This window comes from Vanessa tameamea, chromosome 20 (assembly GCF_037043105.1).
Source record: "Vanessa tameamea isolate UH-Manoa-2023 chromosome 20, ilVanTame1 primary haplotype, whole genome shotgun sequence".
NCBI classification, from domain to species: Eukaryota; Metazoa; Arthropoda; class Insecta; order Lepidoptera; family Nymphalidae; genus Vanessa; species Vanessa tameamea.
The window spans coordinates 7,400,837-7,417,812 of NC_087328.1; the positions used below are offsets into that span (position 1 = coordinate 7,400,837).

The 16,976-nt window shown below is 31.4% G+C and overlaps 1 protein-coding gene and 5 non-coding genes across 6 annotated transcripts; 1 reads left to right on the top strand and 5 right to left on the bottom strand.

Moving 5' to 3' along the window:
* Positions 1 to 245: 245 nt before the first annotated feature.
* Positions 246 to 1,138, bottom strand: LOC113401698 (uncharacterized oxidoreductase TM_0325-like). The gene has a single exon (XM_026641728.2). The coding sequence runs from the start codon at positions 1,034 to 1,036 to the stop codon at positions 275 to 277; it is 762 nt and encodes a 253-aa protein (XP_026497513.2). The 5' UTR covers positions 1,037 to 1,138; the 3' UTR covers positions 246 to 274.
* Positions 1,139 to 4,699: 3,561 nt separating this feature from the next.
* Positions 4,700 to 4,771, bottom strand: Trnaa-ugc (transfer RNA alanine (anticodon UGC)). The gene has a single exon. It is a non-coding gene; the product is annotated as a tRNA-Ala (tRNA).
* Positions 4,772 to 6,754: 1,983 nt separating this feature from the next.
* Trnaa-ugc (transfer RNA alanine (anticodon UGC)) lies at positions 6,755 to 6,826 on the bottom strand. The gene has a single exon. It is a non-coding gene; the product is annotated as a tRNA-Ala (tRNA).
* A 4,790-nt stretch (positions 6,827 to 11,616) lies between these two features.
* Trnaa-ugc (transfer RNA alanine (anticodon UGC)) lies at positions 11,617 to 11,688 on the bottom strand. Its single transcript has one exon. It is a non-coding gene; the product is annotated as a tRNA-Ala (tRNA).
* Positions 11,689 to 12,583: 895 nt separating this feature from the next.
* Positions 12,584 to 12,655, bottom strand: Trnaa-ugc (transfer RNA alanine (anticodon UGC)). Its single transcript has one exon. It is a non-coding gene; the product is annotated as a tRNA-Ala (tRNA).
* Positions 12,656 to 12,840: 185 nt separating this feature from the next.
* Trnaa-ugc (transfer RNA alanine (anticodon UGC)) lies at positions 12,841 to 12,912 on the top strand. Its single transcript has one exon. It is a non-coding gene; the product is annotated as a tRNA-Ala (tRNA).
* The last annotated feature ends 4,064 nt before the right edge of the window (positions 12,913 to 16,976 follow it).

The following is a 16,976-nucleotide window of genomic DNA, read 5'->3' on the forward strand; positions in this document are numbered from 1 at the left end:
AAATTTTATCAACAAGATAACACAGTAATACAAAGAAATATTTTAATCATAATAATTACAAATATTAAAGTCTGACTTTAATAATTATATGAAGCGTTATATATTAGTTCAAAATATGAAATTACAATATCATGTTAACTTTATTAATTCCTATATAAAATATATAATAATGTTTTTAAAATTAATAAGTTATCTATCAAAACTGATGACTAGAAATAAATATATTATAGCTTTTTTTCATTTACATTTGTATGTTTTATATTTTAAAAAATAATTAATACAATATGCTGCCTCCGTCAACTGACATACACGATCCCGTAATGCTCTTGGCTTGGTCACTTGCTAAAAATGCTATTACACCAGCCACATCATTGGCTTCAACTGTCTTTTTCATAGGTGTTCTGCTCACAATATTTTGAACTAATAATTCTATTTGATCTTCAGTTAATCCCATATCTTTTAGGATGTTAGTCTTGACAAAGCTAGGATTTACAGAGTTTACACGAACACCATCTGGTGCTAATTCCAAGGCTACACATCTCGTGAAATGGTCTAATGCAGCTTTTGAAATATTATATGGTAAATAAATGGTATTGGCCTTTGAAGAAACGATACTAGATACGTTAATTATGCTACCCTTGGATGCAGAAAGATGTGGGACACACAACATCGTTAAATGGTAAACCGCTCGCATATTCGTTGACATAACTCTGTCATACTTCTCCATATTCGTATCCTTTATTCCTCCAGTAGTTAATACACCAGCATTATTAACTAAAACATCGAGTCTACCATAGTGTTCTATAGTTTCTTTGACAAGTTTTTCAACGTCTATATCTTCTGTTAAATCTGCCACAATAGTCAAAGGCTTTATTCCCTTAGCCTTCTCACAATACAAAGCAATCTTTTTCAAATTATTTTCTTTTCTTCCGGTTAAGGCTAGCTTTGCAGATAATTTTGAGAAATATATCGCTGTCGCCGCTCCGATTCCTGAACTTGCGCCAGTAATTAATACAACTTTATTTGTGAAATCCATTTGAGTTCTGGATTATTTTTTTTTTTCAAATAGAACCTTTCTAAAGTATAGTTCCTATTTAAGTGGCCGTTGAATAGTGAATATGTATACAACAATAGTTTATTTTTAGATCTTTATATACAAACAATATAGTCTATATCTATGTAGTAGTATGTAGTATTATGTGATTTTTTGACATTTGGTGTTACCTGCTTTTAACTCAGATTTCTACTTCTAATAAGTATTTAGGACAATACGAAACAGTACTTTAGAAAAATAAAATACCTGAGTTAATTTTTCAATATTTTAAAATCAGAATGTGTTAGCTTCTTTTTTTTAATTTGTTTACCTTCTGGTTTGTTAACTTTTTATCTATCCATCTTAAGACTTGCTTTTTTTAGTTTAAATTTATCTTCGCCTTACTTTTCGATATCATTCGATTAACGGTTTAAATATAAAATCGATTTTTATTAAAATTGCTGTCACCATAGCCTTAATACGGATTATAGGCGTAAATTAAACCATAATGTGAGAACAATAAACAAGTAAATTAAAATCTCAGAATAACTACTAATACATTCCTGCACATTCTGCGTTAATCAAACAAAACGAACTGAAATGAATGAAATTGATATAAAATATAATAAACTTTTATCTTACTTAAAACATTTCATGTAATTCTAGTTTTAAATTATGATTAATATAGTAGGATTTAAGAAAACAGTAACACTGTACTCCTCGAGTTATGTGATCATTTGACAGTAATTAAGCATTTTGGCAATAGGTGGTATAAAATATATTACAATACTAATATTTGTCTACATTTAATATTTATACTGTGAGAGGACCGATTGAATTTAACCTTGTAGTTGAGAATTAAACAAATATATCTTTTCACCGTTTGACCTTGCAATATTAATACAGAGTTAAAAAAAATAGCTTTCCTAATTAGAATATATTTCGCAAAAGAAGGAACTAATGACGCGATTAGATAGGCGTTGAAAGATCGACGGCTCAGTTATATAGCCTCCATGGTCCGGTCCGCGAAACCGTATTGACGAACCCTAGCTTATAATATGTTCTCAATTTGACTTATATTTCTTAAATATATACAGTACGGACTAAGGACAACTTTACAATGTTTGGTTGCAATATTAAAGTTGTCTATAATGTCCACGAATTGACCTCCGACTCAGCGAGACCGGATGTTGATTTACTGAAACCGAAGTGATTTATGGAATAATCGTGACCATGTTTTAATAATATATTTAGTAAGCACAATGCTAAATGAACTATTTGTTTTGATTTTAGTACTTAGTAGTTAGTACTAGTACCTATTATCTTGTATAGACTAGTTATTTTTTGCTGTGAGGCTCACATAGTATTTTCGATTTTGTTGCTAAATTAGCAACAAAACATTTATAGCTATAAGCAACAAAATATATATAGCTATCAAATATTTATTTACCAATTATAAATAAGTAAAATTAATTTGAAACCCTACATATTTGTATTGTATATAAATAATTTATCTCGTGTTCGGCGGTGATGGAAAAAATTAATTAAAATGTATCAGAAAACTGAAAATTAAATGATAAGTAACAGTAACTGCTTTTTAATATAAATCAGAAAAAAGCAATGTTTTCTGTTTTACTGTTGTTCAAACATGAGTTCAACCATATATATATTTCTATTTTAAACAAGCTGATATTGATATATTTAGCAAATCTGAATTGAATTTTAAAAATAAATTAAAGAAATATTTTTTACTATAACATTTTATATTATCTTTTTGTTTCTTTTTTCTAATATATTTACTTTATAATTTGAAATTTGTTGTTTTTTTTCTTTTAAAATGCACAGCTTTTTTCTTTTTTGTTATTACAAAAGTTAGCCTGTCAGAGAGATGTACATTGAAATATTTCTAAGACTTGTATGTATAGACTTAGATACTTTGTATATCACGTTGTCTTCCCGAATAAATAAAAAAATAAAAATATTATCTTTAAAAATATCGCTACCATCGTTTTAAGCCGAATCTGAAAATGAAAAATAAAACAAATCATCTGTTTTTTTAAATGTTTCACTGACTACCTTGCCCTAGCTGATTACGACTAAAAAAGTACTTGACACCTATTATAAATATTTAATTAAACTAGTTTTGTATTATACATTTTAATAACATAAAAAAATATATTTTTTTAACATATAATATTTTCGACCCAAACGAATTCAGAAGAACGCAATCAGAAGAAATCTGACAATTTTTCAGCAGTTTTTTCAACATAGAAAGATCATGCTTATCTCTCGGAAAGATGTCTTCTGCTATACCTGATTCTAAAAATTGTAATAAGGGAGCTTTAATAAAGTACTATGCTTATTTTTCAATCTGCAGCTGAAGAAATACAATCACATAAACGCATTGTTAAAGCAAAATTTAACTTTTCTCATCTTAAAGCAATTATAAAAATAATATAATTTATATTTCATGTATTATTCTGTTAAACATAGCTCGTAAATCATTCGCTATCCGTTTCTGGGGCAAGGCATTCGTCTTTGATCACATTTACATATAAAACATTCCAATATATCAATTCGGCCACGAATGCAATTTGTGAATGGGTCCCATAAATAACTATTTCCCGTTTGACACATGGCGACCCTTCGCTTAAGCGGGCAACCCCGCTCTATGTTTTCTCGCGTTTATTTGACAGATGCGTTCCGAATTTGAAAACCGGAAGGATTTTTCAAACGGCCCAGCCGCGCAAATCAACTGTGAAATTCAATTGAGCAGCTATAAATTTTGTCGCTTTGAAAAATGACTCTTTTTATCATTTCTTTCTGTTGTGAGCGCCATATTTCTTATTGCTAGAATTTATATGGGTTATTTTTTCACCCGCTTTAGTGGTGATGTTTAAGGTTCTATAGTTTTAGTTACAAGTTATTATTAATATTGTAATTGAGTAATTGTAATTGAGTATTTCACGTCAATAGTCTAAATTTAAGGCGTGTGAAACATTGAAGATTCCATATATATTATTGGGTATAAACTAAGATGATTTATTAGTATAGATTATTTTGTGAACTGATTTGAAAGTAGGTAACGGTTTATCGATGGAAATTATAATCAAATTATATTTCGATGATAATAAATGTGAACTTAACATTCTATTACCGCCATTTTCGATCGAGTAACCGTAGATTCGCGTATTAAAGATTCAGTAACAGCGCGAAGTACGGCGCCATTACCGCGATGGATGGTGCCGGTGCTGATGTATCGTCTCATCCTCGGATTGCACTTGGAATGGGCTATAACTGTCAATTTATATGTTTACTAGCTACAGGTTATACGATTTACAGAAACTTATACATAATACAGAGAAACAATAACGCGAATTAATGCGTTGCTCATATCGCGCTGGGCTTGAGTTACAATGGACTAGATTGTACTTTTTACCTTTTATATATACATATATATACATATCTACGAAGCAAGAATATTTACATTGTGCGTATTAATTTCTAGTTTTATGTTAATATTCCAGATAAAAAAGAAATCAATAAAACTTCTTGATATTCTCAATTCATTTAATTATATTTCGATTCTTATTATGTTTCGATTTTAAGAATATATGATTACTACATTAAAATAAATGTTATTCACAGTTAATTTAAATAAAAATTTGGAGATGCCGGGGATCGAACCCGGGGCCTTTCACATGCAAAGCGAACGCTCTACCACTGAGCTACATCCCCGATGAATAACATTGTGCAAACGTTGCTCTATTTCGAACATACAACAGTGAAAGCCTTACGTATTCGGGTGACGCATGAGCATGGTTGGCATTTCAAACAAGTTACAAACATGAACTTTTTAACATCAAGGATATGCAGAAGTAGCTATTACGAGTGTATACGAACTACAACGTACAGTAATATGATGCCAAAAATGGACATTTTAGCAACAAATTAATGGCTATTTTGTATCTCAAGTATTCAGGTATATTTCATAATTATCTTTGAAAACGAATATATAGAAAATACCGTAGAAAGTAGAATACATGCAAATAGAGATTTAAGAGACAAGGAGTCATATAATACTTGTCTTGGTATATTAACTAGCATCCAAGGTGTTACATACAGGCATACATACATATGTTACATTAATTCTTAGGGCTAATTTTTTCGAGTTATATGACGTAGACATAGTTGTAGCCTGCGGCTTCGCGAGCGTTTTAGTGGTTGGTTGTCTGGTGTTAGGCATAAAAGAGTATTATTCATAAACAAATATCAACGAATTCGGTTCACTGGTTTGCAAAAGAGCAACTGACAGAGTTACTTTCACATTTATAATATTAGTATATATTATAATCAAATTATTTAATTAGCTGTCATCTAGCTTCCCTGCTGGACATAGGTCTTTCTTAGGTTTCTTAGGCATTATTAGGTTATCTTAATATTTGGCACTTACATTACCCCCAGCACGGCCTTTTGCTGATGTCGTCACTCAACCTAGCGCGAGGACGTTACTTCTCATGATGGCCAAGTCTTTACTTACACTGAAGAAGCTGTTTACCTTATTGCTCATCATTCTGCGGCAAATGTCCACTACTTCTTAAACTTGCTAATTCTCCAGGATACGTCGGTTTATTTATGCTTTTTGTCGAATTAACTAATTTTTGATGCGACCATTTAGTAAAACACCGACCATGACTTTTCCTTAACTCGCCGATCGAGCGTGAATTGGTAATCTAATATCTTAACGGAAAGTATGTTTTAATTAAAGAATTGAAAATGTGTTATATTACTTAATTTCCACGATTGGCGGTGTATTAACTGTGTAAGGTCTAGAATATACTTTTAACCAGTATTTACGTGCGAAGGTTACCTAGCTAGACTGTAGTCTTAAAAATAAACAAATTGATTTGACTATATTTTTTTTATTTTAAAGTGTAGTAAGTATACTAATACTGCGATCAAATAATACAAATTCGTTGGTTTATATAAATTCTAAATTCAAGTGCAGTCCTAATTAAAACAGAGTACCCAAATTTTTCTCAATTTCCCCGTGATCCAATAAAGAAATGCAAATGAGGTGCGGCCAAGAATTATTGCGTTAGAAACTAGGGGTGGCTATATTTTTCTAATGCTATATCGATAAACATTGCCAACAGTACCGATTAAGTAGATAGTTGTAGGGGTTTTTAATTGGAACAATTCTTATTTTAAACTATTTCTGTGTCTCTTTGGTGACTTAAACTAGTATTTAGTTGAACTTATGGATACAATTTTTTTTATTGTAAACGATAAAATGTCCGATAAACTCCCTTTTTTTGTAATATTGATGAAGTCGCATCACTAGGCTCAGCTACCGTCCTCGTGTTGATTATAAAAAAGTTTTTATTGCTAATTCCCGCGTTACAGGGTGCAGCCCGGCCATTCTACCGCGCTTGTCAATCTGCTGTAAATGAACTTTGGAATGACTTCGACATTTGTTTTACTGTCAATTGCTCGTTTATGTTTTGCGGTTAGTTTTGTACATTTCGTGTTTCCTCTCGTTTTTTTTATTATAATCTATAATTTAGATGTAACCTTTTGTACACAAGTAAATCTCATCTGAGTAATATAAAAAATGCTGAATTTCGAATAACATTTCGTGTATTTTGCACATAGTTAGAATTCCTTTTTCAACATTAAATAATTACAATAATTGTAACAATATAACTAAGTGACAAAAATTGGAGATGCCGGGGATCGAACCCGGGGCCTTTCACATGCAAAGCGAACGCTCTACCACTGAGCTACATCCCCGTGTATTCTTAATATCTAAATACAGTAATACGAAATAAGAAGAGCTTCTTTCATTTTAAAAAAAATATACATAATTATCATCTTAAAATAAAACAAATACCCGCTGTATAAATATACTAATGATGATATTATTATAAAACAAACAGTTGAACAAATAACCTTTCAATTCACTCTTGTTAAGCATTATACCTTCCTACATCTGTGATCTTGAAAATTACGGAGTTATTGATAATATATATCGATATATAATTATAAACTACGCAGTGCAGCCCTCAGTTCTAGTAAACTTCCCAAAAACCATCTCTGTTCAATAGAAAATATCTTTTTAAAAATGAATATCACAATTAGCTAATGTTTTACTTATTTTACTGTTTACCCTCTTCGTTCTTAAAGATCCCTGTTGCCTGAAAACTAGCATCAAAATGGTTTTAGTAAACAGAAACAAGAAGATAGATCACAGTGGCGTGCAATTGGAGATGCCTACGTCCAGCAGTTTGGGCTGCTGCTGATGATGATGAACAGAAACAATACCGTGTTCAAGTGTCTAAAACTTAGAGTTATGATTGTATATTCGATTTTATTTCATGTAAACCTCATTGGTGTGGTATTCAAGGCAGAATAACAAACGAAATAAAGAAAAAGTAAACATAATATTAGAACGCAATTAAATGAATGGATTCAAAATCAAACTATTCTTTCCTCTGGTATTTTATTATTATATAATAAAATGTTTATGTGTATATAAGAGTATTTCCACACAAAATTAAAGGGTCTTTATTAAGTTTGAATTAAATATCAACGTTTTATAATCAAATAGTACGTAAAGCATTAAATCATAGAGTTGTCAAGGGGAGTGCGTTGTGGATGGCTGATGACATTCTTCGCCGGCCATAAAAATATTTGCACGCACCAAATAAAGGATTTAATCCTATTTAATGAATTGACGCTATTATTTAGAAATTATGATCTATATTTTAATATAAATACGGCTTCATCGGAAAGATAATTTGAATTGAGAGGCGGATTTTGGAAACTGTAATCTTTAATTCAAGGCATTTAGGTTGAAGTGAATAATAATGAAAGCATTTCTTACAATTATATTATTGTTTTAATATGAGCTATAAATTAATAAATGCTATTTTATAAACAGGGAGTTTATGTCATAGACTAGGTATATTAATGGACAGCACCGACCTCTAGAGATTTAAACCTTGGGGCTGTAGCCGTAAGGTAGAGGCCTCGCGTGTCCTGTTTCAGACAGCCCTGATGAGAATTGCAGCTGGGATGGCTTACTGTACAGTAGATACTGAGGTTAAGTTCTCATGGTAATTAAGAAATAGGTGAGAAAATTGTATGAGGTGGATGCACTTGTACCTCTTTTACATGTATGTATCCACCAAGTCATGGAGCAGCTTGATGGTGGTGCCAAGTTGTTCTTATTTTATTTTACGAAGGCAGATAACCAAACGGGCCAAGTAAGTGGCAACTAGTCCATAGACATCGGCACTGCAAGCCATGTGAACCGGTTCACAAACCAAGAATGCCCTTTAAGTTATGGGTTCTAAGTGGTTTAAACCCGATTGTAAATACCCTGGCTCACTTAAACCTGAATTTGCCAATATCGTTAGGATAAATAAATAATAGGTGACCATACAGACAGGCCTTCACAAAGACTACTAGTGCAGGCTGCTCAGCCGTGGCATATTTGCAGCTGTTACTTCCACTGCTCTTTGCTAGGCAATTAATTTATAGATGTTACCAACTTACTTTTTTAAGGGCTTATTCTTAAAAAATGAGTGCTTATTGCACCGTCTCATACTATGATCGTGCTCGGAACGTACTCTTTACTGTTTCATAATAACTTCACAATACATGCAGGCTTACTATTAACACATTATATTCACTATAATAAGTGCCTGTCTATATATAATGACTGAGCTATATGCATCATATAGGAAGTTACTCGTGAAGAAAATTAATCTCAGCTTCAGTACTTGAAGGCAAGGTATTGACAAAGTTATCGACTTGATGTTACATACATATATCTACGTCTATCGCTTTCTGTAATACGCAGGGGGCACGTAGTCGGCACGTGACCGGCATCTTCCGTTTCCTGTCACAGATACACCTAAAACGAAAAACAAGATGGAAATACGGAAAATTATTTCGGAAATAAAATTTCTTCTCTGGTAACACCTGGTTAGAATGCAAAATATTTTAGAGAAATGATTTTTAGACTTTCATAAGGACTTAATAACTTTATGGAATTTATTTTGTATTATATATAAGTAATTCAATTTCAATCTGAAGTGATTTTATTCTTTGTTAAATCAATTACATATCAATGTAACATAATATATTGATAATAAAATAGAGTAACCATTATATTCCTTCGGAATTCTTCTCGGTAGCGTCTACATTCCGGTCGGTAAATTTTATTTGTGACACGACTAACATTTAATAGTTTAATATTTTAATATAACGATGCAGATGTGGTTGTAGTCTATTTGAATAAATTTATCATAGAAGTTCTCCAAAATGTCTACATTGGATCCGGTAGGTGACGTTGTGCTCGTTTTACAAGACTTTTTTTTTTGATATATTTGTCCTTACATTTGTAATTGGCGTATTGTACGGGAGGAATATAAAGTTTCTTTTTTGTAAAGTATATTTAATTAATCAGTGCTCCGTTGTTATCTATGTATGTGTTTATTGATCCCTTTACTAAAAAACGACTGGGGAGAATCAATAAACTCTTTGAAGGCGGTTTGAACTGCCGCATTGGAGTTGATTTTTTTTCTTTGAAAGAAGTTGTCCAAATTCCGGAAAAAACGGTAATCTGTTGGAACAAGGTCTGGAGAGTATGGTGGATGTCGCAGAAATTCCAATTGTAGCTCATTTAACTTAGTGGTTGTTTGTTGTGCAGAGTGTGTGTGCGTTGTCGTGAAGCAGCAGTGGCCTAGGGCGATTGACCGATCTCAGTTGTTAAGCAGCTAGTTCTTCCCTCATGGTTTGCCTTTGCTGACAATAGATATCTGCCGTAATTGTTTGGCCAGATTTTAGAAAGCTGTAGTGAACGACACCGGCGCTAGTCCACCAAACACTCGCAAGAAACTTTTTCTGAGTCAATTTTCATTTAGGGCAGGATTTGGCTGGGTCTCCAGGGTTCAGTCATTGCGACGAGCACTTTCGATTATCGTAGAGTATCCACTTTTCATCACAAGTAATGATTCGATTTAAAATTCCTTAATTATTGTATCGGTTGAACAAAGTAACACAGCAGTCGACGCGTGTTTGCAAGTTCGATTCACTCAATTAATGAGGTACCCATCGTTCAAGTTTTTTTGCTTTCCTGATTTGCTTCAAGTGAATTAATACAGTTTTATCAATTACCCCGAAGCCTGCAGCTATCTCTGAAGTGTTTTGTGATGGATCTGCTTCTACAACAGCCTTTAATTCTTCATTTTCCAGAACGAAAACGTTAAAACCAAAAACGTACCGTGCTTTCTTTTGCTGTTTCTGCAGTACTGGTGCCACAGAAAAAAGTAATGAGGAAAAAACAAATGAATGAGGAGATATTTCAGATGAAAGTGGTCAGTACGACAAAACGCTAATTTCATATGTAAGGACCTAATATATAAATAATAAAAAAAAAATCATCTGTTCGAAGTCGGAACGGCCAATAATAAGTATATATATAATTCGTTGTTGTTTAATCTAATGTTTTCTAATTTTTTTGAAAACAAATGATATCGATGACTCAGTAAATGGAACACGTTGATTTTAGCCGATAAAATCAAACCAGATCAATCCCAAATTTTCATTTGTTTAATTTGTGTTTATAATTATTCTTGTAATCAACTTTGAAGAAAATCTTTGTAGGTGAGGAGGCCTTTGCCCAGCTGCATTTTGTCTCTTTTACTGAGCAGAGATCTCTACTCTTATCATCAAGAGGATATATGTATTCAACATCACATCCAATGTTTTTTGCTTTATATTTAAGCATGACTTTAATACATATTAAAAGCGGAGTGGTTTTCACCATATTAACACTAAAAAATTTTGGTAATATTTGGCCGGAATTACAAATGATATTCAATTGCTCTTGTAAAATGACGATTCGAAACTGCTCGTATTATTTGTATAAATTTAAGAAGAAAAAAATATGTTTTTGACGTATTCTATCTACTAACTGATTTCGGCTGTCAATCTGTTAAATAAGTAATATAATACAGGTATACAATCAAGTAAGCTGTATCAAAATAGTAAGCTTAAAATACAATGTGAAATAAAAGATATAATTAAAATTATAAAAAAAAATTGCAAATGTTTTTAATTTTATTAATCCTTTAATTTAAAATCGATTGGGAAAATCGTCTTCATGGGAGTTTTATTTAAGCAGCAAATGAATGCAAGATGTTTTATACGAATTACATACAATTTGAACTAAACAGAAATTACATTAAATTATATAATCATACATACATAATTATAATCACGAAAGAGAATATTATTTTTTGCGTATTTTTAAAACCAGTCCGTAAATTCTGTAGAATCTACGTACACGCGTAATAATTCTCCGGGCACCCACGTACAACGTACGTGATGGGAATCCGACCCCCTAGTATTGTGACGGTAGGGGGTGATTAGGAAAAAGATCAGCTTACGTGTTGCGGCGTCATTGGAAGGTGATAACTGAAAATTGTTTTAAATTTAATTTAGTGTATAGATTTTTGTAAGCTTTATTCAGTTTATTATACAGTGCACTTGTCCGAATTATTTTATAAAAATGGAGATGCCGGGGATCGAACCCGGGGCCTTTCACATGCAAAGCGAACGCTCTACCACTGAGCTACATCCCCCTTGACGATTAATACAAAAGTTACAAATATGCATTGGCACCAAAAGAAATATTAAAATAAAACCGTTACTTATATCGCGTCACCAACATTTGGAAGTTAGATGTCACGTTCTTGTGCATGTCATTGCATTGGCTCACTCAACCCTCAAAATGGAACACAACAATATTAAGTTTTGCTGTTTGGTGGTAGAATATGTGACGAATGGGTGGTATCAACACAGATGATCATGCACAAAGCCCTACTAAGAAGAAAAAGAAGTAGTAGAAGGTTTAAATCTTTATTTATCAATTTAAAATGTGTTTTGTTTTTATCACCTAAAAATTAATTTTTTTTAGGGTTAATTCGTTAAAGACAATATTTTGCTAGATTATTCATCATATCTATCGAAGTGAATTTCAGTTAAACTATAAAGTTTGAAACGGAACATAACTGAAAGATTATAATACCATTGAAATTTTATACGTTTGACTGTAATGTGTACCTTACCTCTTCATTCCTTTGACAGTTTACAATCTCGCGAGATCGATTATAATCGACCGGTCTTTATTACTTTACGGTGCATTATATTTTCTGCATTGGTTGTTTATGCCACGACTTCCAAACTTTATTAATATAGTAGGATTTTCTTAAATAGTTTCATTTCGAATGAAGTCACTTTTATGCATTCGAATATGTAATTAAAGTACATCGTAATACATAAATCATATGATCATTTATGATTTAATTGTAATTAACAGTTTTAGAAATTTAATGTAATTAATTTTATTTAACAGAAAAATATAATCAACAAAGAATAATTTTATAATAGCTAAAAGACATTCACGACTTTAGAGTATGATGTGTGTGTGTTATACACACATAATAATACGATAGAAGAATTAATTTATAAAAAAAATGGAGATGCCGGGGATCGAACCCGGGGCCTTTCACATGCAAAGCGAACGCTCTACCACTGAGCTACATCCCCCTTGACAATTGAAACAAAACAAGTTACAAATATACAACTATATGACACATGAATACATTTGTATCATATAAATTATTTTAATTGAAGAATTAAAGGATGTGTAAGTCATTAATTTAAAGTAAAAACTCGTGAAACAAAATGTTTTTATAATGTAATTAATTAAATTGTTCGCTTAATTTATCATCGGGGATGTAGCTCAGTGGTAGAGCGTTCGCTTTGCATGTGAAAGGCCCCGGGTTCGATCCCCGGCATCTCCATTTTTTTTATAAGACCAAATCACAATCCCGATATCTATATTCAAATAAAATTAAAAAAATACTTAACAATGCATTATTTCAGTTTGATATTCATCTAATATTATAAAGAGGTAAAATTTTTTATGTTTGTTTCTATGTAATCTAAGGGTATAAATTATATTTAAATCATTTAATTTTATTTACGTGCGAAGCGTTCGTATATGTTTAAATTTTCATATTGAAATTCTAAATAAGGTGAAACTCTAGTTTGTTTTTTTTTATTTCAAATATTCATCTTTGGTCTCTATTCCCACACGATGTGAGACACACTGCCATTAACTTAAACCTGAAATTCAACATGGGAACTCATGATTTACAGTAGCAACGATAAGCTAAGCCACTACACAACGACGCAGTTGAATTCCAATCAATAAAGTCTACAAAGAAGGTTTTTATCCGACTTATGCTTAAGGAATCCGTCTTAGCGAAACAAACGAAATTCATAAAAGCAAAATAAAAACTTCGTGGCAATTTTAATCCACTAAACAATCTGTCACATTCTTCTTTATCTCATTAGATTCAGGCGAAATTTCCAAACAATAACAGTATAAAAAGCGTTCATCTTAGCTCAGATGGTTTTTTACGAAGGGCACTGACCGGTTCCGCTGTTATATTAAAAAAATGTCACAATAAGTGCTAAAAGATTACTACTGTGACATGTGCTTGGACACCATAGTGAGGTCACGAAATGAGCGTTTTATTGATTGTATTATAAAAAAAAAATTAAGTTAAAAATTAAGGTTCGTTTAATTTTGAGCATATTTATGTTTTATTGGACGTTTATTTATATTTTTAAATTTGATCGCGCTATTGATTTTCCAAAAGAATATTAAATGTTTTGAGCATGCTGATTGCAGTATTATAATATAAATAAATATAAAAATATTTCAAATATACTGAGGGTTCCGGTAGTCACTTTTCAAAAACGTCTCATATTGATGGAAATCATTATTATAAATACGTTTACTATACCTAGACACTGTATGAATACAAGGAAGTTCACACCAATTACTTGATGTATCAGAGCTTATAATTTTATAAACAGTCTGCATCAATATTTACAATCAAAATCTTTTTAGCTCTAACAAATCATTATTTATTATGTATTGTTTTGATTTTATTTTTAGAGTATCACACACTGTATCGGTTTGTATATTTTTCGATTACTTTTTGTGAATATTCCGATGATGATTTAAATAAATTAAATAAATAAATAGATTGTATGCATGCTATAAATAGTGTTGTTATTATGATCTCGTGGTAAGGTTAGGAATGCTAGTAGCATTCCACGTTCAAATTTGATTAATTATTTAACTGTAATTAGCCATTATTTATATCGATTATCTATATAGTTGGAGATAAAAATAAATGCATCTTCTTTTCAAAAGGGAGAGCAGGCTTTTGATCAGCTTGGAGATCAGGATTGAGACATTATCACCCTGTTACTGTTAGTACTTTAAAAAAAACATGCATCATAATATAAGCTAATAATATAATATCCACTCTTATACACTCTTAAAAAATAATTTAAATACTATAATTATATGAAAAGTCGTTTAATGTAATGAATATAATATTCTACAAATAAACGTTTCGTAGCCCCAAGTAATGGCTATCGGGAGAGCAGTAATGGTGCATTTGCCCTGCGACTGACGTCGTAAATCATAAGTAATCCGGGGGACATCGTGGAGATCACAAATTGTTTGATTGCATCTTAATAATAAAAAAAAAAAAATTACATATTAAATATTGGTCGGATCTTATATTGAAAATCGATTTTGAATTTCAAGTGCTAACAAATAATATATGTTTATTCAAAGAGCTTAGTCAGTTTTAATATGTGAAATTATTAATTACGACATAAAAATGGTAATTATTTATGAATTTGTCATAAGTGTGCCTTATAATAAATAAATGAATGGCAGAGACTTGACCGTGAAACGCTGAAAGCGCTTTTTGTAACTGGGGTGAGCGAATTTCAACAGCGGAGTTTTCCAAGTAACGATATAGCTTAAATAGCGGTATCCATATAGGCATTCTTCAAACAACATAGAGTTAATAATTATAGTTTTAAGTTAATACATTGTGCATTTATTGTTTTCTTTTTTTGAAAAAGTTGTGAAATGAAAATAAAAGAGTAAATGTATGTAGCAAGTTAAATCAGGGCGCCAACGAAAAAGAAATACAAAAAATGACAAATCTTATGACGGATATAAAATTACTTAACATACATTTAGCATTAACACCTTAACGCTATCGCTTCTGAAACGAAAAAATAATTAAATTGTTTTTTTTTTTAGTTTTGTTGAGCAAAAATTTTTTTTTTTTTTTTCGACAGTCTGTTTTAAGTTTTTCTATGCAATGCAATCAATAAAAAAGATATAATTCGAAATTCAAAAAAGGGTTTTGTTACATAATTATACTAATTATACCCCTATTGGAGTAACTCAATTATAATATAAGCAAACGAGTGTATTTCTCGAATCGCTCTTAGAATGAGAAAAATCCACATATAATTTAACAGCGTACATTAATGAAATAAATCGTCTTACTCATCGTCTCCTAATTGCCAATCGGAAAAAACCGGTCGCATCCACTCGATTTTCTTGAACCATCAAAAATCCGCGATCCACAGAAAAATCTCGATGCAATAAGAAATCTTTCGAAATGGCATTTTCGTCAATGCGAATTTAATACGTTTCTGCTTACTTCTCCATCATCACGTTCTTTTTGTCTTTATGTTATAGTTTGTTGCCTAAATGCATATTAACAAAATATTTAAAATTAAGTCATATATACTCGTATTTAGAACTCATTTTCTGTTGCACTTTTGAAAATGCACTGATTTCTATATAAAATGCATTGTCGACTCTAAAATTTGTACCAAATAAGGGTGATATTGGTTTGAATTTTAAAACTGTAGACAGTTTTTTACTTGTAGTTCCGACTCACTTATTTTGTCCATACTAAGACAATGTATGCGATGAATTCGCGAATCTACGTAAAAACACACACGGGATTTTGTAGGGCTGAGTGTTGCGCACAATATCATTTTCTGACCAAATAAATAACAAACAAAAATATTAAATAAATAAATAATAATAATAATACATTACAGAAAATTCTCTTCGATTATTGCGTATTATAATAAATAAATTAAATAGACGAAGGCTCTTCTGTTAAGGATTATAATATTATTATGAATTATATCGAAGAACCGTTGGATGAAAAATATTCTAGAGTAGAGAACACGAATCGGCAAGCGTAGTGTAAGAGTGGCTCGGTGGATCGATGATGTAGGGTAGGTGGGTGTAGAAAGTGGATGAGGAGGGCCGAAGATCGAGCTCAGTTGTGTAGTCCAGCAGTGGACCGATAATGATGATGATGATGATATGAGTTAAGGAGTAATGTAAACTCTATAGATATTAAAGTTGCAGGTTCAATACTAAATTTCAATCGTAAATTTAATTCTGGTACACACGCTTATTAGTGACATCTTGAACATATATTGGTACTTAAATTAATGTGCATGATTATTATTTATGTACCACAGTCAACCCTATGAGATTTCCCATCGGTTTCACGGTGTGACTGAGATGTAGGTATGTAGATCGTAACCTATTGTTCTGTCAAATTGACGCCTCATGAGTCATCCTGTACTTAGTTTTAGCATCTCGATTTTCGTGCAGATGCGCTGTCAGTATTGCGGAGATGTTTTCATTATTTAAAATAAAAAATAAAAAATTGTGAAGTATTTATTTACGTCCGTTAATTTTATCTTGTACAAGAAAAACTATTAGCTTTACGTAATTCAATATATTTTTTGTTTAACATAAAATTACTTTTGTACTAATATGGTATATTTGTTGTCCTGAACACTGGCTCACCCTTTCAACCAAATTTAAAAAAAAAAAAGTTTTTTGGCTGTATGATATGCGATGTGCGACCATCTACTTGGTGGTGGCTTTGAGTACCATTGCCCCCGTTAATGAAGTTGTCGAATTCCAATCAAACACTTAAAAGCA

Coding starts and splice junctions, on each gene's coding strand:
- LOC113401698 (XM_026641728.2), bottom strand. CDS start 1,036: ATGGATTTCACAAATAAAGTTGTATTAATTACTGGCGCAAGTTCAGGA.